Here is a 20,802-nt window from a genome sequence, read left to right as displayed (position 1 = left end):
CATTCCCGGTGGACGAGGTCTAAGGGAAGCAGCGTGGGGCAGAAGGGAAGCTGTGACCCCTGGCCGGCTCCCTCCCCTCCGCACGCCGCCCGCTCTCCCCCCGCGCTGTCTCGCAGATGGTCTCGCCCACTCCGGCCGCAGTCCACGTGGGCGAGGGAGCGCGGCGGCGCGGGCCGGCGCGCGTGAGACGCTGCGGGACTGTCGGCCGGGTCCGGCCGGGCCGGACCAGCTTGGCAGCCACCCCCAAACAAACCGAGAGCGTGGGCCTCGCCACAGGTAAAGCGGAGCCGCGGGAGCACGCGGGGCGCGCTCCCGGTGGGGGTCGGGTCCGGACCCACCCGCGTCCAGGCCGCGACCAGGACCTCCTGGCCCTTGGGTCTCCGCGGCCCAGTCGGGAGCGATTAATTTAGTTTTTGTTTTTGTTTTTGTGTTTTTTTTCCCTTAGCCGACGAGACGAAAACGCAACCATGCTTGTTTGTTAGCGCTTTTTGCGAAGGACGCGGAAGGAAGCCTAGAGTATGTCAGCCGGCTTCCTGCGGAAGTTCGCTGTGGGGACTTGTTAGAATGGCCTAGGAGGGGCGTGTGGCATTCACCAGGGGCCCCTGACTGCGGAGCCATCTTCACACCCACCCCTCCCCCCATCTCTTGACTTCACTTACCAGCCTTACAGAGGTAGAAATCTTGAACTCTGGAAAAACAGGACTTAAGTGACCGTTCCTATACCTAGCGAAGGACTAGAGCAAGAACCTAGTATATGATGTTTTAATGGACTTGACAGGTCCTTTAGGACTTTTTTTCTTTAATCTTCCTGATGGAACCGTGTTAGATTTACTGGGACCACTACGCAGGGCTTTTGTGCACGTCTGCAAATGCCTCACCCGCTTTTGAATACTGAGTCGACAAATGATTTAATCATAGTTGCAACTGACTCATTTCCATCCCACAGACTTTGGAGCAATGCAAATCCCTGGGCTAATGGGGAATAGTCCCCTGGGAGGGTGGGTCCGGAGATAGAACCCAGCCCTGCTCTGGTGAACTTCAGAACAATTCATCAATTGTTAAGAGGTATATAACAGCAGTGAAATGCTGATGTAGGGAGGAGACTGCCCTTGTAAATACAAACAGGATAAACATTAATTGAATGCAGAAAAGTCTTTTAATGAATATGGCAGAATTCAAAAGTTAATTTCCGCTATATGATAGGAAAAGTATTAATTTGAGTGTGGAAAGGCTTCACAGTGAATGTGGGATTTCAGAAGTTTGCTTTGAAGTAGGATGCAATGTCTAGACAAACTTGAAGTCAAAATATTTTAAAGCTGATAGGGACCTTAAGAGTCATATTATTGTATCCATAACCTTTTCAAAAAATTGTTATTTAAAGAATAGTTATTGAACCCCCATCATGGGCCAGTTTGCCCACCACCACAAGAAATAGTCTTGTCAACTAGTACAACTGAGGTCTTCTAAGCTTCCAGTTTGCTCTCTTATGACTTTGTGTAGAGAATGAATGTTACAGGTTTGAGGGAAAACCTGACTGATGTGGCAGGTCATTTCCTATCAGACTTTAACAAAAAGCACCTATCCCACAAGGCCGTTGTGCATATCTATTTCCTTTCTGAAATCATTTCAGAATGACGATGAGACTTTCACTTTCATAAACTCTTTCAGGAGGCTTCCCTAAACTACAGATCTCTGGGAGGAGGTTAGACCTTTAATATCCAGTCTGATTCTGAGCATAAAAGAAGCTGAATTTCAATCTGTAGAAAAACAAATCAAAAAGTTGTATGTTACAACTAATCCAGCAGAATGCATTTATATATGGATATCTAATCAATAATAATAATAATAATAGTAATAAGGGGGCGCCTGGGTGGCTCAGGTCATGATCTCAGGATCCTGGGATGGAGCCCCACATCCGGCTCTCTGCTCAGCAGGGAGCCTGCTTCCCACCCCCCCACTGCCTGCCTCTCTGCTTACTTGCGATCTCTGTCTGTCAAATAAATAAATAAAATCTTTTAAAAAAAATGGCTAACATTTGTGGAGGATTTTCCATATGCTGGATTCCATGCTCTGTGTTTTATGGATTATCTTATTTAACATAAAATTATATGCATCAAATCTAATCTTGTAATTAAGCTGTGTAAATATAAAGTTTCTTCATAATCTTGGAGCTTAAAGTATTAACAGCCTTTTCTTATAAAAATCTTTTTAAAAAAACTGCATCTTTGGTCAAAATATTCATATATTCTTTACTGGCTGCTTATGTATTTCTGTGCTAGTTTTGACCTTTTGTTTTTGAAGGCCTTTTCTTTTTCTTTTTTTCTACAGCCAAAAAACAGAATTTGGCAGAATTGGTTTTGTTCAGTTCCCTTTTGAGGAACAGCTTTATCTGAAATAATCAACAGTGTTCAGCCCTGAAGATTAACCAAGAAACAATCTTCCAGATTAACAGTGATAATAATATTTAGGACAGTGATAATTCACTTAGGACAAAGTAGATTTCTTCTTGTTTTTTATTTTGTGAGTAATGCATAGACATAAAATTCATTTGCATAATTCAGTGTCTTGATCAACAGTTTGTTTCTTAAATGTCCTACAAACCAAATTTCAAGAACACTTCATTGCATCACCTTATTTCCTTTAAATATTAAACTAACAGAGATGATTGGGTTCAGCTGTAATTTAAATATTAACAGATTTTTGTTTTAAATGGTTTTCTTATACAATTGGTTTTGCTTTTTTTCTCATTGTAAAGAATCTTTATTTTTCCTGTTCAAAAGTTCCCATCCTTTGGTTTGTAACTGGGATTGCCTTGTTTTTGGCTTTTCCTGTGGTTAAATAACATGGGACTACTCCAATCATCTAAGTCTATTAAACATCTTTGAATTAGAAAAAAAGATTTTCCAGTTTATTATTTTGTTGTTTGAATATAATTCTAAACATTTAAGTCAAATAAGTTTCTCTTTTTTGATGGTTATATATTTCCTTTGTAGGCTACTTTAAGAAAAATGGCTTTGTCAGCCCCACAGATACCCAGATGGTTCAATTCAGTTAAATTGAGTAGCTTCATTATAGCTACACAACTTCGAAAACATTTCCCGAGACCAGGAAAAACACTGTTGCATGGCTTTTCTGCTCAGCCACAGATGTCTTCTGACAATTACTTTCTCCAGTGGGGATTCAAGACGTACAGGACTTCCTCCTTATGGAATAGTTCCCAGTCTACCAACTCAAGTAGGCAAGAGATTGGTTCTGCCCAAGGTACTCTGCTTCCTTCCATGAATGAACAGACACAGAAGACAGAAAACATACCCAGTTTTGATTCTGAGCTGTCTCTAGAAGGTAATTCTGGACTTCTTGAAGAGTCCCTCTTGCCCCACTTTGGTAGTTTGAGCAGGTCAATGGTTGATAGTCTGTTAGCCCATTTCAAGTCGTACTTTGTACCAAGTAAGAAAAAGAACAATGTCCGTTCTATTCATTTACTTACCTGACTGAGAAAAAAAGGTTTGTAGATTACTGTATAAAATACTGTGTTCTAGATATATATGTAATAGTTGTTTTCTAAATACTTTATTATTTAAATTATTTATAAAAAATTTTTAGGTGGTCATTAGGTTTACTAGGGTATAATTTATCCTAATATGATATTCCTGATTAAGATATAATTTTATCCAAGTAAAATTCGTCAGTTTTGAGTGTACAGCTTATGAATTTTGACAAACACATCTAGTAGTGTAACAGCCTCCACAACTTACAAACCCAAAACAACACAAATAGGGCACCCCAAAAAGCTCCTTTGTCACTTTTTAGTCAATCCTCTCTCCTATGCTTCCTATTCTAGGAATATTCCCATGCAGGGAATATTTTACCGCAATGAGATAATATTAGGTTAAGTAGAATATAAAAGACAGCAGGGCAAGGGGGGCAGGGAGGAAAGACTGGCTCTAAGAAATAAGGAAGGGTAGTGATTAGAAGCAAAAAATAGGACAACAAAAAAAATCATAGTCTTGATTCTTTAGCTCAAGGTAGGTTACAGTTTCCAGTGTCTCCCATACCACGTTTGGTTTAAACAAAACAAAATCTCAGAATCAAGGCCCTGCTAGAGAGGGGCATGTCCACAGCGAAGGACTACAAGTGGTAGAAAGAGAATCATAGAAGTCCTTTTAAAGCGTACTTGAGAATAACTTGGAGGAGAGGGGATTGCATCAAAAGACATTTCAGGATATAATGACTCTAACTCATACAAACAAATCAGGCTGGTAGAATATGTTGTACTTTGGGCCAGTTTAACAGGGTGGGGTAGAATCTATCTCAAAATGTATTTGAAGGTCAGTTGATCTTTTTAGAGTTCTTACCTGTTGATTAAAAGTGAATTAAAGGGAAGGAATTTAGTGTGGGACCTCCTCCTTACGAACAGAAGAACAGAAATGTACCAACAGATAGATTATCTTGGAGGAACAGTTTCTCTAAACAGTCTTAGCCTTACCTCTCCGAAGGCAGAAAATATGTGAACTTCTCAGACACTTAGTTCTGCGGTGATCCCAGGCCTTAAAAAGAAGCAAACTAGGCAAGAGGTTTAGAATTGGGCATACAGACTGGAGAGCTGACTGCCTGTCTTTCTACATGGCCGGCCTGGAAGCGCTGGACGACCTGCCTCCAGTGTCTCCATTGCAGCTGGTTTCCGAGGAGGAGGCCATTCAGATTATTGCAGACCCGCCACTGCCCCCAGACACGTACACGCTCCGAGACTACGTGGATCATTCTGAGACTCTGCAGAAATTAGTGCTGCTAGGTAAGTCTCAGTAACCTACAAAGACTTCTTGAGGGTATCCCTCATTCGCTTTTTTGCCTTGCTTTGTTCAAATCAGCATTTCTAAACTTGATTTATCAAGATGAACAGAAGTCAAATAATGTGAAAAGGCTTCTAGTGAAAAATCATACTCTGCTTCATCCTTCCTGAGCTTCATGCTATTCCCCAGAGGGATCTACTTAACTTTTACAGCTCTTTCTGTTTGCAGTTAATCTCTGTTTATGTAACTGTTTACAGTGCTGTTGCTTGGTTCATCAGTTTTAGACATTGGTTGATCCCGTGTATGTACACATACTTTCCCCCTATTCGGTTTGCCCAGTATAGCGATGGTAAAAATTTCTAAACGAATCCTCAGTCAGCGATGATATTAGGACTGTAAATATTGCTTGTTGCTCTCTGGATTGTTTTCCTTCCTGTACAACTTTTCATTTTTCCACAGTTGTTAATAGTTCTTGTTTTTCCTTTGGTTAGTTTTCTTTATTTCTAGGGCCAAATTTTCCCGCATCTTCCAGTAGCCTGTCAGGACAGTGTTTCCTGCAACAAACCCTGTCAGATGAGGAATTCCTTCCTTTTCGCTACCACCTGCCACCCTTCCTCCTGGAGCCCACCGTCCCCCTAATGTAGATGGTTTCTATCTAGGCCTGCTCCATAACTATTTTAGCTTGTTGGCTGGGAGCATGCACTTGGGTCTGGATAGTTGAAGACAGCCAAGGGATCTCACTGTAGACTTATTACTTCGTCCTGTCCTGTTCAATCCAATACCTCATTGCAGCCATCTGCTTCTCTCATCCCTGGGTCTCGCACATCTCTGACTTCATTTTCCCAGATGATAAACATCCTTTCTCCCAGGGGATTGAGAGGAAGAGGGGAGGTGAGGGATTCTTTCTCAAATTCATCTGCTTCTCTCATTTTCCACTCACGGCTGTACTTTAGGCTCTCATTTTTCACTGGAAGGTTAGGAGTGTCCTAACTTGATAGTCGTTTTATCAGTAGTTTTGCCTTGATGATCTCTCAAATACCAGTTCTCTTTCTAAAATGCCAATCTGACTATGTCAGTGACTTGCTAGAAATCCTTCAAAAGCTTCTCAGGGTGTCAGAGCTCTGCCTAGTCTGGCCCCTGCTTACCTTTTCAGCTCTACTGCTTGCCCCTTCCCTCCTTCAGTGTGGCCAGCTCTGACAACTGGAAGACTTAGTTCAAGTAACTTCTAGAATGTCTTCGGTGACCCTCACAATCACCACGGCTTAGTTCCATTCTAGCACTAATAACAACACTAACAGTTGTCTACTTCCCTGTTCCTGTGCAAGTTACCCAAATGTGCAGGGAATGGCCTTTGTTCTCAAGAAGCTTCAAGTCTTCAGAAGCATCTAAATACACATTTTTAAGAATAGATGGTCTGCAGGAATGAAAGGGAAAGTGAGAAGTGCTACATAAGACATCCAAATAAGTGTTCTGTGGCTTCAGAGAGGAGAGAAAGATGATGCCTGCTACAAAGAGGAGATCCAGTCACTTTCCTTCTGGAACAGCTTTTCCAGCCTTATGATAGGTGCCATGGCAAATACAAGATAAACAGAAGACATGGCCCCTGCCTTTAAGTAAGTTACAGCATACTTAATATGGAATATATGGAATATATAATCTGGAATATATGTTTCAGCCATTCCTTCTTTGTATGTTGATAAGTCAGCAGCACATCTTGGAAGTAACTTAAATGACAGGACCGTGGAGGGGCCTGATTTTCTTGTCAGATAGTGTTTTTGAGGACCCACGTGTCCCGGTGCCTGTCTGCTTCTCAGATCTATTTTCCGCCTTTCCCTGCCTGTTCTCTCTCCCGGGAGGCCAGCCTCCATGCACTAGAGCTCCTTTGCCAGCTGGCTCCTGGGCAGCTTCAGCCAGTGGGAGGCACTTGCGGGAGGAGAGGGAAGGCAGGTGGGAGTTTATTTTTTCCCCTGTTCCCTCCCTGCATTGGGCCCTGTAACTGCCTTGCTCCATGACAACGGCTCCTACCGAGCACCCCTTCTTAATAGCTTGCGGTTCCCTCTGGGTCCGGGTAATACTTTTTGCTCCTTGTCTGTTTAGCACTAGGGGAGCCCTTGTTCACGCTGTCACACCACTGTGTAAAGTCCCTTCATTAAAGTTCTTTTGGTTCGCACTTTCTAGGGCACAATCTGCTGCCTGCCAGACCTTGACGGAAATATGTGTAACCATAACTGAATACAGTGGTAATCATTGTAGTTACTGAAGGGATGAAAGCAACTCGGACGGCGTTCACCCAGAAGTTAGAGGCGTGGATTACTCATTTTTTATATCCCCAGAGCCTAACAGAAGTGCCTGGTCCGTACTGGGAATTCGGGGACTCTTTTTTCAAGTTAAAGAAATCTTGAGTAAGCCCAAGTGATTTGTGCTGGCAGCAGTGTGCTCTCTTGATGAGATTCTGCTCTCCGATAGCTGTTAAAAAGGCTGCTTTTCAGGATTTCTGTTTGAGCGCAGTTGGGGTGTGATGGCTCCTGCGGAGTAGGACACTGCAGCACAGGTCAGCTTAACAGGAAGTGAAATTCCAAGTCCGAATCCTGTGTGTTATTTTTAAAGCACCCCTTCCCACATTTATCACAGAGATTGGGAAATAGTTTCTGTCTGATTTATGTATCTATCCATCGAGGACTATAAGAGAAGGAACGCTCACCTTCTCTACATACCCATACCCATACCTTTTGTTTCCAGAGGTAACCCTATCACCAGTTTGTTGAATAGCTTTCCCTACCTTTTTCTGTGCAAATACACTTATTACAGAAAGCCATGCATGGTTTTTACGTTTGTATGCAGTCAAGCTTACTAATTGACAAACAGTTCTCTTCTAGTGGTTTTGGAGTTAGTACACATTTAGAGGCTTAACCTTCTGAAATTTTGTTTGAGATATAGAAGGATTTTTTTTTATTTAAGTAAAATTGACGTATGTTACATAGTTTCAGATACACAACATAGTGATTCAATAGTTCTGTACATTACATCATGCTCACCATGATAAGCATAGTAATTAAAACAATTATTTTTTAAATGTATAGCTAGTGGACCTCTTATATTGCAATGAATGTGTATCTTTTGACCATTAATTTGAAATGCCATTATTATTATATGCTAATATTTTATTTTATTCATTTAGTTGATCCTGGATCTGTTTCTGGTCTTCATTCTGTGTCTTTGTGTATCAGTTTTTATAGTCGTAATCATCAGTGCGTGTTTAATATCAAGAAATTTGGGTTTATGGGGCGCCTGGGTGGCTCAATGGGTTAAAGCCTCTGCCTTCGGCTCAGGTTGTGATCCTAGGGTCCTAGGATCGAGCCCCATGTTGGGCTCTTTGCCTAGCAGGGAGCCTGTTTGCTCCTCTCTCTCTGCCTGCCTCTCTGCCTACTTGTGATCTCTGTCTGTCCAATAAGTAAATAAAATCTTAAACAAAAAAAGGAATTTGGGTTTAGAATTATGGTTTGATTGTTTTGATAATAATAGATGGATATAGTAATGTAAGAAATTATAATTTACTTTTCTCGTTGTGTATACCATTAAAGAAAGAATGTTTTTATTTAATTGCTTTTATACTGAAGACTTGAAAGCTGCATCTGGAAATCAGTTTGAGAGTTATTTTTCACCTGAAGAAATATTTTTAGGAATATAAAATTTAGGTCTAACCTTTAGGTATTAGGTATCTTCAAATGTTTACTCTAAAGGTAAAGAATATGCCTTTCCTGTTCATGGTTATTTTTTTAAGCAGATGAAAGGGGGAAAAGTGAGAGAATAAAACACTCAGTTTTGGGGCACCTGGGTGGCTCAGTTGGTTAAGCAACTGCCTTCGGTTCAGGTCATGAACCTTGCGTTGCGGGATCAAGTCCCGCATCAGGCTTCCTGCTTGGCAGGGAGTCTGCTTCTCCCCTTGACCTCTCCCTTCTCATGCTCACTTTCTCATTCTCTCTCAAATAAATAAATAAAATATATATTTTTTAAAAATGCTAAGTTTTAATGAATTTTGAATTACAGGTTACTTTGATTCCCTGCCTAATTAACATTGCCATCTAATTATATCCATAACCAGAGAATACTTTAACAACTTGCTTTCTCCCTCTTTCTTTCTCCTGTGCCTTGTCTCACTTACTTAGACTTCCTAAGATTACAAGACTATCTGAAGGTCAAATTTCTATACTTTCTGCTTTGTTTTCTATCTGAGGGCTGTGTAGGCTCACCTGTTCTCACACACACATTTCTTGAGGTCCTTCAAGGTACTTGTCTCCACGTTGAAAACCTGGAGATTACAATGAGTGAGACATAGGGTTATTTTTATTTCCCCACCAGAGGAGATCTAAACACATTTTGAAAATAATGCTTATAACTAAGGAAATGACAAACGTCAAAGAAAGTAACAATTTATTTAAAGGGTTTTTTTTTTACACTGTAGAATTACCTGTTAAGCAATTACTGTGGAGATTCCTTGGAGCTCATAAGCATCCTTCAAACAATATTCAAGAAACCATAGATAAAAATGATGATCCTAGCTAGATCAGTATGACTTGGTGAATTTGTTTTGGGCAGAAGTTTAGCCCCAAATGAACTGTTTTCCTCTATATGTGACTTTGACAGAAGTACTTCGTTTTCATTTTAATTTAATTTTATTTCTGCAACTAGTTTAGTTTAAATAAATTTAGAAGTTTCTGTTGGCCTATCTCAGTTCTCTTTTGGACAGGTTGTTGATCTTCACCAGTAATTCCTTGTATTTTTATGTATGAAGTTTAATGAGCTATCTAAACAGTTATCTTCAAGCACTATTTGTAATTTATTATAGGAGTGGATCTCTCAAAGATAGAAAAACATCCTGATGCAGCCAACCTCCTACTGAGACTGGATTTTGAAAAAGACATTAAGCAAATACTTATGTTTCTTAAGGATTTGGGTATAGAGGATAACCAGCTGGGAACATACCTGACTAAAAACTATGCTATTTTCTCTGAAGACCTTGAAAATCTCAAGACCAGGTAGGACTTTTACAGTGGTTTCCATATAACCCAAGAAGTGGTTATGAAGGAAACGTATGTGTAAGATATTTTTAAGTCTTAGCTGCATAAGAATCTGCTAATAATATGAAAGTTTGTTGTTATTGTCATGGACTTTCTTTGATCAGGATTAAGTATCTATAACAGTTCTTTTATTTGACTTCTCATTTTATGTGTTCAACTTACTGCGGAGTCAATACTTACAGGGTTCTCTTCAGAAACTGGAATAAAAAATTTTTTCATCCATTAACAAATGGCTAGATTACTGAGAGTATACTTAGAGTTATGAAAACCTGAACTTTTGTGGGTTGTTTTAATTTCTGGGTAATTTTTGATGGTAGACATCTGACATCCTCTTGGCTCATTACTCTGTAATTTGCTTAATCATTTCCACAAGTTGGCTATTTTGGTTGTTCCTTTTTTTTCTTCTTTAAAAAGTACTTTGATAAATATCTTTGTACTTCATTCAGCATTCAAATAATTTATTAAATCTGTGAGAATCAATACAGTGAGATGAGATAGTATTGATCTGTGACATAAGACTCCTGCTAGGCATTGAGAACACCAAAGAGAACAAGACAGAGCCCCTGTCCCTAAGTTCACCTTTTGAATTTATCATCCTCCCTACTTCTCACCTCTATTCCCAGACGGACTGAATGGGAGCACGGTTCCCCTTGTTGACCAAATCAGAAATGTTGGTAGTAGCTTTGGCTTCTCTTCTTTTAGTATCCACAGCTAATAAATCACCTATCATTTTTTTTTAATTTCTCAAATAGTCAATACATTTCTCTTAATCTTCACTGTGAAAATCACCTTGGGTCCCCATTTCACAAGAAGATGGCTTTAATAGTTTCCTAACTGGTCTGCCTCTAGTCTTCACCCCCCAGATTATTCTTACACTGATGGTGAGCCTTACTGCATATCAGAGAACTTTACAGTTTCTTGAACAACATCAGAACCCGATGCCTTGTATGAATTAGTGAAAAAAATACTAAACGAGAAACTGATTCCTTGTGTTGGAACATTTTAAACTCCTGTATATGCAAGGCACTGAGCTAGACTTGAACCACAAAAGATAGATACGCACACCCTCTCTCTTTATGGGACTTACCTTCTGGTATAATATAGACAGACTATTACAGGGAACAGAATGAATGATTCCAGGGAACTCAGTCTGTCATATCCAGCTCTGCTTCTTCTATCTAGAACACTGATCCCTTTCCATTCAAAAACGAGTTTGCTCTATTGTTCAAGATTTATTCAAAGGAAGTGTGCATACCAGGAGGTGGGGGATTATTGGGAGCCATTTCAGAGACTGCTCTGCTAATATTGTTTTTAATTGAAGTATAGTTGACATGCAATGCTACATTAGTTCCAGGTGTACAAAGGAGTGACTGAGCAATTCTGTGCAAGGCTATCTGTTATGCTACGCTCATCACAAGTGTAGTACCATCTGTCACCATACAGCACTATTTCAGTACCATTGACTACTTCAGTACTACTATTAATATCCCCATTTTCCAGGGGAGGCACAGAAAGGCTTAATAATTTGCCCAAGATGACGTGGATGGTATACATGACGGAGCTGGGATTCCGGCCCAGTTAGTCTAACTGCAGATTTTGGGGTACTGCACCACGCTGTCTCCCTACTCTTAATTCTGTAAAGGAAACCGAAGTTGAAGGGAAGCTGAAGTTACTTGCTCCAGATCACACATAGCCTCCTAACAACAAAAGGATATTCCCTCATAGACAGCGTAGTCTAATGGTTCCTAAGCCTGGCCGACTCAAACTCTGGAACATTATTTTAATTGCTTACAATTTTTTAATAGATTTATCCACATACAGCAAAAGACAAGCTTCTACTGTAAGAGGCAAGAGTATTCTAATTTTAATTGAATTTAGCTGTTCTTCTGGTATGTACAGTAGTCTTATTTTCTAGGATTTCTATAATAGCATTAATTTCATAAACTTGTTTTCCTTTGAATGAAGAAAATTTCAAATGTATAAAAAAGTTACTTGGTTCTTTGTAAGGATATTCAAAAGGATAATCAGCATTTAATTATTTAAAAATTTTTTGACTGAGCCTTATATCTTAATTTTTTATTAGAAAAATTATGACAGGGGCACCTGGGTGGCTCAGTCGTAAACTATCTGTCTTTGGCTCAGGTCATGATCCCAGGGTCTTGGAATCGAGCCCCACATCAGGCTCCCTGCTCCGTGGGAAAGCCTGCCTCTCCCTCTCCCACTCCCCCTACTTATGTTCCCTCTCTTGCTGTCTCTCTTTCTCAGTCAAAAAAATAAAATCTTAAAAAAAAAAAATTATCAGAAGGTAGCAACAGTTTTGACAAAGTTTTAGTCAAATATTGATTTTTGCTGTGACCCAAAAAAAGGGTCGGGGGAGAAAAGTAATCCTCTTTCCCTCCTACTTATTCCTATCCCTCATCAACTTTCTGAGACCATCTGTGGAGGCAGCAACTATGATCAGGTTTTTTGTTTGACCTAAGAATGTTCTATCATATGCAAGCATGTGTGTATATGTGTGTACAAATACAAATGAACACATGTACATACAACTTGGTAACATTTATACATACTATTCTGCTCTCCACTTTCTTAACTTAACTGTATATGAGAGATAGTTTTGTACTAGGACTTCTTGTTTTTAATGCTTGTTTAGTCCATACTGTGGATTGTCCAGTCCCTCATGACAAACATGCTGGGGTGTTTCCAGTCACTACTATCATAATGAGGCTGCAGTGACTCTCCGTGTGTGTGTGTGTGTGTGTGTGTGTGTGTGTGAAAATGATATACATATATTTATCATTTATATCCCATATACTGCTATGTATCTGTAGGACAGATTTCTAGGAGTGACATTGCTAGGTGAAAGGGTATGAGCATTTACAATCTTAATAGATACCGACAAGTTGTCCTTTGTAAGGTTGTTTTCCAGTTTAGGCTCCCACCAGCATCGTACAGAAGTGCCAGTTTCTCTATTGCCCTCACTAATACAGAGTCATCAGAATTTATGGTTTCAGTTCATTTTATAGATTAAAAACAGTGCCTTAAAAGCCAATCGAACAAACAAACAAAAACATAATGACTCAGTGTTGTTTCAGAAATAACATTTGGAGGGTCTTTTGCAATGCTGAATTTCTATATACATTGCCTTTTCTATAAATCTCCTTTGCCATTTTAAAATTAAAGTCTTTTTCTTTCTTTTGTAAGCATTCTTATATATTTTAACAAAATTAGTTATTTCTCTGTGACATGTTATAAATACTCAACACTTGTTCTGACTTTGTCAGTGGTTGGAGGGGGTTGCCTTGCATTTTAAATTTTTATATAGTTTAATTTATTGGTCTTTTCTCTCATATCCTCTAAGGGAGTCCCTTAAAGGAATAGTAGTCACTTATAAAATATAAGCTCTGGTGGTACATGGTATAGAAATATCATAGGCCTTCAGTGTAGGCATGCCTGAGTTCACATCTCAGCTTGGTCGTTAATTAGCTAGTGGCCTAAGAGGAATTATTTAACTTCTTTGAATCTGTATTTTTTTCATATACAATGTGGAAAATTTACCTGGCTCAGAGGTTATTGTTTTTGTTTTTCTGGTAAGAATTAAGACAATGTACTTGTATATTTTAGGTATTTAATAAAACTGCCTTTTAATATGTGTATAGGTTTTAAAAACCAATAATGATATTTCATAGTCAAACTTTCTATTTTACTACCTTATTTTGGTTCCCAGAAACTTAGCAGGAAATTTCTCTGTTGTTAACAAAAGGCGTATTGAAAATCATAGTAAAAATTATTGACGAATATACATACTCAGTAAATTTGCTAAACTAAAACATTCCCCTCTCCATTTCAGCCACGTGTGAGGGTTTTTATAAAAAGAGTTTGGAATCTCTTATTTCCTAATTTGTGGATTTTTTTGTTCTAAGCAAAAAATTCTTAAACGGAAGCTATTGGTTTTTTTCTACAAAGTAATAAGTCAGATTAACTGAAAAGAGAACCTGTTAGTAGATTTCAGAATTATTTGGTTTCTAAGTAGAAAAGGGAACCATTCTAGAGTTGGTTGGGTGCTTGTTTTGCTTTAACCATATTTGGACCATTACTATAGAATGTTTTTATTTATTCCTTTTTTTTGTTACTTTGGAAAGTAGCATGACTTTAGTAAATGTTAATCATACGTACATGTACTTTTTGTTTATTTCTCTAGAGTGGCTTATCTGCAGTCAAAAAATTTCAGTAAGGCACATATCGCACAGATGGTCAGAAATGCGCCATTTTTGCTGAGTTTTTCAGTGGAGAGATTGGATAACAGATTGGGATTTTTTCAGAAAGAACTTGAACTTAGCGTGAAGAAGGTAAAGAAAACAGGAGAATTTATATTTTCCCATGTGCGCTCCATTTAGTAACTTAAATCTCACGTTTCTCAAAGATCCCTGGCCCAAATGAATTCTACAAATGCTTGGTGTTTTTGTATAAGAATGAATTACCCTACTAGGTTAAATATATAACTGTATTATTTTATAATATTCCATCAAGTTAGTGCCTTAAGTTTTGTTTTCAGTATTTGTTTTTTTCTCAAACAGTTTTAAGTTTATGTATTTTCAGGGTTCCTGAATTCCTGAATTCTTTCTGAATTGCTCATATTTTGAGTTTTAGATTTGTGTTCCTAATAATGGCTTATTTTCCCAAACTAGTTGAATGTGCATGTATAGTAATAATGATTTTTTTTTTAAATAACTATAGACTAGAGACCTGGTAGTTCGTCTCCCAAGGCTACTAACTGGGAGTCTGGAGCCTGTGAAAGAAAACATGAAGGTAGGTCAACTTTAAGATTTTCAGAAATCCGCTTTCTTTAAGTGCTTAAGAGGATAGATTTTGCTTCTGTCTTCTTAAAGAACACTAGATTGTGAAAGAAATTATTTCTGGAAAGATGGACCTAGGAAATAAATAAATATCAAGCAAGCAGTTTATTTTAGTTAGTATGTTCACATGTTGAGCAGGTATTGGGTGCAGAAATCACCTTGTAGACACTGATACCAATAATCCTGGAGTAATGCATTAGGTATCCGGGTGATGTCTGGGAACTACGTCTGTTACCCAGTGTGAGATCCTGGCTTTATGTCACCTCGGTGGGAGAGGAGATTTAGAGGCTGGATCCAGAAGACCTGCAAAGAAGACTAGTGGCCAGCACATTGCTCTCCTTAGAACTGTGCCCACTGCCCGTTCTAGTTCCCTCACAGGATGTACCAGAGACTTGTTACTGTCCTTCCTCCAAGAGAATAGTATTAGGCCAAAGGCAGCTGACTAGTTAGTATACAAAGCTGTAGTGGTATTTGAAATTATGATAGAAGGCCTGTTTTTCTGAGGTGCTTGAAGTATTTCATGTCCAGTTGTCCGTCTGGCCCTGCACTGTGCTCTCATGGGTCTTACCATCCAGCGGGGGCACAGCGTGCGGAGTGGGGAAAGCAGTGGATTGGTAGGGGAGCAGAGGACCTAACTACATATATGGGTGTTTAGTTTTACCATCTCTGTCTGGAATGTTGACATGTTTTTCCAGATAACATGTATGTGAGTGTTCTGGGGAGCAGAGGCTCAAAAAAACGTGCTGACAGTCTTAACTGCTGGTCTGTGGTATAGGGCCCATACAGATAGCCCGACCAGGACTTCCACATCCACCATCATTCTGTTTCATCGTTATGGTAGGGCCTTTTGGTGATCTTCATGATGATCACCATGCTATGAGGGTTCATCTCAGGAAAGGGGCTTGAAATTCAGGTTACCCCAGAAGCACTGGGGTGCCCATGGGACCCTTGAGGGCACTGGCATAGCTCTTTCCAAATTTTAAAGTCCTCATTCCAGTTTTGAAAGAATCAGTGTGTTCTCTGGCATATTGCCAAAATAACTGTTTCCGTTTGTGATTCAAGTAACTCTACCTTTTTATAGGTTTATCGTCTTGAACTAGGTTTTAAACGTAATGAAATCCAACATATGATCACCAAAGTCCCAAAGATGTTGACTGCAAATAAAAGGAAACTGACCGAGACTTTTGACTATGTGCACAATGTGATGAGCATTCCCCATCACCTCATTGTCCGCTTCCCACAGGTAACAGGTGCACGGCTCTCTCTGGGAGCTCTCATTGCCCTTCATCCAGAACTGCTCTCTGTGGGCATTGTGCTGTTCCACTGAGAAGATGACTTGCTGTTTGGGAAGGAACTGGACCAAAGATAGTCTGGTTCTGAGGCTGACAGTTGTAATAAGGTTGTATTTCTTTTGCCCGTCTTTTAAATCAAGAACACATCTAGCAGAAGCTGTTTGTTGAGGGATCACTTGTGAAAAGTTCACAACTTCTAGGGCACACATGTACATCTCCGTCGGAGACACAATTGACGAGTCTGTTGCCCAATAGTTGTTACCTACTGCTCATTCTGCCTAACATATTCCCAATTGTGTTTTTCTCCATTTAAATTGGAAATACATCACTTCCCTTAAAGGTCCTTTCAATTCTATTTGTACTTTTTAGTCACAGTCTATGTATATGCCAGTCTATCTATATCCATCAGTTAGGGCTGCCTGGGTGGCTCAGTTGGTTAAAGTGTCTGACTCTTGGTTTTTGGCTCAAGTCATCATCTCATGAGTCCTGAGAGTGACCCCACTGGGCTCTGCAGTCAGCAGGGTGTTTGCTTGGGCTTCTCTCCTTCTGTCCTGCCCCCCCCCATCACAGTCCTCTTACTGTCTCTCAAATTAATAAATAAATCTTTTAAAATAAATAAATAAAACCACGAGTTAATGAGCCATATTGTAATGATCTCCTACAAAGGCATGAAACAGTTTGTTTGCCACTGTGCCAAGCCACATTTATATTTTACAAGCTCATCAGACTTTGCTCTTCTTTAGCAAGTGACATTATCTGCTTGTTCACAATATGTTAATTCTTTGAAAGCAGAGATACTGTCTGATTTATACACTGCTGGATTTTCAGTGCCTAGAGCTATACTGGGATATTTAGTAGATATTTGCTGAACAAATGAATGATTGAATTTCATCAAAGTCATCCTTTTTTTCCTGTTTGCCATGTGAATAGACATTCCATATTCATATTCATATACTGGATAAATGAAAGATTGAATTTCATTAGAGTGATCCCCCTACTCTGTTTGCTACATGTGTTCTTGATACATGATAGGCAAAAGAAATACAACTTTAATATAACTCAGAACTAGATTGAATTTGGTACAGTTCCTTCATAAATAGCAATGTTTATTTACCTATCATACTTCACTATGAATAGGCCCTTAATAGAGAGTTTTTCTGTTTCATTAAATGTATATGTATTCATTATTAAAAGTGCAGTGGTACAGATGTGGCTTTTTGGAACAATTGTAAAGTAAGTGGTCTTCAACTAAAAAGCAGGAACAATTAGTTTTCCCCTGGGCTGTTGGATAATTCAGTGACAGAGCATAATAAAATAATCTGGTTTGGGGATACAAAAATCAATCAGACATGGTATGTATTCTTGTGGAATTTGTAATCTAGTGTGGGAGACAAGTTTCTAAAATGTAATTGATTTACATAATGTTAGAGTCTTAACCAGGTAGACTTAAGTCTAAGTCTACCTTAATCTAGACTTAGATAAGTCTTAACCTTACAAGAGCTTATTAATTTAATTTAGAAGAGGTAGGAAAAAATCATAGAAATAATGGAAGCTACTAAGTGATCACTGTGTACTAGCCCTGCCTTTACTGCTTTACTTGTATTAATTCATTTAATCCTGACAACCACCATATGAGATGGGTACTATTATTATCCTGATTTTACAAGTGAAGAAAACATAAAAGGATTGTCCAAAGGTTACCCAGGTAACAAGAGACAAAGCCAAGATTAGAACTCTTGTCAGTTGAGTTTAAAAATCCATGCTCTTAACAAGGATACGCTACCACTCTAAGAACCGACATTTGAGTGGTCAGTAGAATGAGTGGGGTCTCAAAGATGGACAGAAACTTTCTGAATAGAGGAAACTATAAACTTGACCAGATGGAGCAAAATCATTTCTTTAAAACACACAGACTCTTAGGCACCCAAACCCTTGCTTCTGGAAAGCCCAGTTATAGAACTGGGACCTCCTTATTGGGATTCTCAGACTTGTAGGGGTCTGGCTAATATTATTTTTAAAAAACTAATGGAAAAATACATTAACTGACAGGATTGTGGGGCAACTGATAGACTTTAAATTTTTGGCTGGTGCTTCAAAAACTTAGTGGTATGAAATGAATTTTCTCTTGCAAATAAAAATTCTGGTTGGCCTGTTTCTGACTCCTTTTAAAAGTTGCTGCCACTCACACTACCCTTAGGAGTTTTAACCACAAGATGGATAAGACATGCTTTCCCTAGTGGCTCCCCTAGGGGCCTGCCCTTGTTCATTTCATTCTGAAATGAATGTCAGAGGGAGCAGGTGGGAATTTTACCAAAATAAGGAAGCTTCACAGATTGTGAAATCTTGCAAACTTTTCCGTGCCGATAGACCTTGATTTCTAACTTTGGTTATCAAACTCGGCAGTCATTAGAATCACCTGGAGAACCTGTGGGCCCCATTCAGAATTTCTGATTAAGTATTTTGGGGGCAGGGCTTGAGGATTTGCTATCTTAATTTCTCCTCCATCTGGATTAGCCAATGTTCTTTGCCTACAATATAGCCCTTAATTACTTTATAATTGTTCTGTTAGTTCTTTTTAATCATAGTTTCTTAGCAGAAGCTTTATCATAGTTACAGAGCATATAGTCAATGCTTTATAATTGTTAAGTAATTAAAATTTTTAGCCAAATAAACATTTTAATAGTTCATCTTTCAGTGCATAATGTTTTTGTTAAAAACTTTTTTTTCTTTTTTAGGTATTTAATACAAGGTTGTTTAAAGTCAAAGAAAGGCATTTGTTCCTTACCTATTTAGGAAGAGCACAATATGATCCAGTAAAACCTAACTACATCTCTTTGGACAAGTTAGTGTCTGTACCTGATGAGATATTTTGTGAAGAGATTGCCAAAGCCTCAGTACAAGACTTTGAAAAATTCTTAAAAACTCTTTAGTTTTTGATGATGTAAAGCTATAATAATGTAAAATGAATGTATATATGAATGAGTGATACATATTTTTAAATAAATGCCTCAGGCCTCCACTGATCCTGGAAAAAAATTTCTTAATATTGTGTATTTGGGCACACTTGTGGCACATCTTTCTAACAAGTTCCTAGTGACTTAATTTTTCTTCAACTTGACCATTTCCTTCCTTCTCAAGGAGGATAAAACAAACCACAGCAAGTGAGAGAAGGAGTCACTTTCCTATGGGTGGGCATACTGTCCTACTGGTGAGGATGAGGACAGAGGTTTCCCTCTGTAGTTGTAGGCCTTCTAAAGTGGTTTCATCACAAGACCTCTTTATTTGCTTTGAAAGCTTACTAGAGTTTCTGGAGCATGCTGTTTTATTATTTACTTAATAGTTACTATCCATGTAGATCATGCTACAAAATGCATTCCATTTTGGATGATCTGTATCTGTATCTTCCTGAGTATAGATACTCAGAGTTGCTCACAGTTGGCTGCTGAGAACTGGGAAAAGAAGAGGGTTTGGGGGGACAGGGGGGTGGGCAGTAGTATGAAGATAAGGGCAATGAGATATAGCAAAAGGTCATAACAAACCTCTGACTTATTGCCAGTATGCAAAGATATACAGCATGAACTGATACAGACTTGTAATCCTGGGCCAATAATTTAACCTCTGGGTCAGATCCTTGTTTGTAAAACAAGGCGTTGTGACTTAAGCTATCTGCCTTGGGATCACAAGCTTGGGTGGGTAATTAACAGTGGTGGCTTCCAGTGAACCACCCCAGTGTTTGTACTCCTTGTCCCCTTCCACACTGACTCTGGGCCAATGGGATCTGGTCCCTGAAACATCAAGTAGAGGCTAGATACGTTCTGCAATATTGGGACTTGTCCTCTTGAAACATTTGCTGTCAGAACCCTGAGCCACTATGCAGAGAGGTCGGGTGACCCTGGGAGAAGTGATGTGAAGAGAAAGAGGTGCCTGGCCAGACGTCAGCCATTCCAGCCATCCCAACAGAGCACCAGACAGGTGGGGGAAGAAGCTATCTTAGACATTTCAGCCTCAGCAGATACAACATGGAGCAGAGCTATCCAGCTGAATTAAGAACTGGGATAAAAAAGTGTTTTTAAAACACTAACCGGGAGTAGTTTGTTGTACACTGGGGTTCTGTGGTGCGCTGTAGGTTGGGAAGGCTCATAAACTGAATCTGTAATTGATCAGGTTCTTCCTGTTAGGTATTTTATTCATTTGCCTGACAGGCATTTGAGTTCCTAAAATGCAGTGGTGAGTGTGGCATAGATATGGGCCTTCATGGAGTTCTCTAATGGATGAGATCAATACACAGGAAACAAGATTCAGCTAAAAAAGCATGGAAGCATCCCAACTGGTCTTTTTATGGCTCCAAACCTCATTTTGCCTTTCTTAACAAACCAGAATAGGCTATAATGAACAGTTCTAAAACCTTAAGTAGTTTTCTAAAGATAGTATTCATTTAGAGAGAGAGTGAGCACAAATGCTAGTGGGGAGGGGCCGAGAGATAAGGAGAAACAGACTCCCCACTGGCCAATGAGCCTGGTGCGGGATTCCATCCCAGGACTCAGAGATCATGATCTGAGCCCAAGGCAGATGCTTAAACAACCGAGCCACCCAGGAGCCCCAAACCATAAGTGGTTTAAAACCACAGAAGTTTTTTTTGTTTGTTTTGCTTTTTGTTTTTTTCATCTCATACATGTCTTACTTGGGACCAAAAAAGCTCTGCTCCATTTCATCTTTGGTGATACAGGTTGATAGAGCCTCTACTAGTGTAGCCATTCTATGAAAGGGAAAGGAATGAGAATTGCTC

General features: G+C 39.2%; 1 protein-coding gene and 1 long non-coding RNA gene across 5 annotated transcripts; one reads left to right on the top strand and one right to left on the bottom strand.

Annotated features, from left to right (window-relative positions):
- The first annotated feature begins 110 nt into the window (after nt 1–110).
- MTERF3 (mitochondrial transcription termination factor 3) lies at nt 111–19,039 on the top strand. 4 transcript variants are annotated; one of them, XM_004768529.3, is made up of 9 exons: nt 111–276; nt 446–516; nt 2,994–3,342; nt 4,640–4,792; nt 9,637–9,826; nt 14,070–14,217; nt 14,606–14,677; nt 15,806–15,967; nt 18,752–19,039. In XM_004768529.3, the coding sequence occupies exons 1-9, from the start codon at nt 117–119 to the stop codon at nt 18,944–18,946; spliced, it is 1,500 nt and encodes a 499-aa protein (XP_004768586.1). In that variant the 5' UTR covers nt 111–116; the 3' UTR covers nt 18,947–19,039. The 4 variants fall into 4 exon arrangements, with proteins under 4 accessions (XP_004768586.1, XP_004768587.1, XP_012920004.1 ...); XM_013064550.2 differs by having other exon boundaries at nt 198–276; nt 446–672; XM_004768530.3 differs by lacking the exon at nt 446–516 and having other exon boundaries at nt 135–276.
- Nucleotides 2,994–4,642, bottom strand: LOC123391444. The gene is made up of 2 exons (XR_006606121.1): nt 4,487–4,642; nt 2,994–3,436 (listed from the first exon to the last, which is right to left on the bottom strand). It is a non-coding gene; the product is annotated as an uncharacterized LOC123391444 (long non-coding RNA).
- Nucleotides 19,040–20,802: the final 1,763 nt, after the last annotated feature.

This window comes from Mustela putorius, unplaced genomic scaffold (genome assembly GCF_011764305.1).
Source record: "Mustela putorius furo isolate JIRA1106 unplaced genomic scaffold, ASM1176430v1.1 tig00000228_pilon_pilon_pilon, whole genome shotgun sequence".
Lineage (NCBI taxonomy): Eukaryota > Metazoa > Chordata > Mammalia > Carnivora > Mustelidae > Mustela > Mustela putorius.
The sequence above is the reverse complement of the archived record's forward strand: the minus strand, read 5'-3'. Positions and strand labels throughout refer to the sequence as shown.

What these genes read in the sequence shown, in the direction of transcription:
- MTERF3 (XM_004768529.3), top strand. Translation starts at nt 117, where the DNA reads ATGGTCTCGCCCACTCCGGCCGCAGTCCACGTGGGCGAGGGAGCGCGG. An exon ending in GAGCGTGGGCCTCGCCACAG is followed by an intron (nt 277 to 445) that starts GTAAAGCGGAGC and finishes TTTTTCCCTTAG; the next exon opens with CCGACGAGACGAAAACGCAA. An exon ending in TTGAACTTAGCGTGAAGAAG is followed by an intron (nt 14,218 to 14,605) that starts GTAAAGAAAACA and finishes AAATAACTATAG; the next exon opens with ACTAGAGACCTGGTAGTTCG.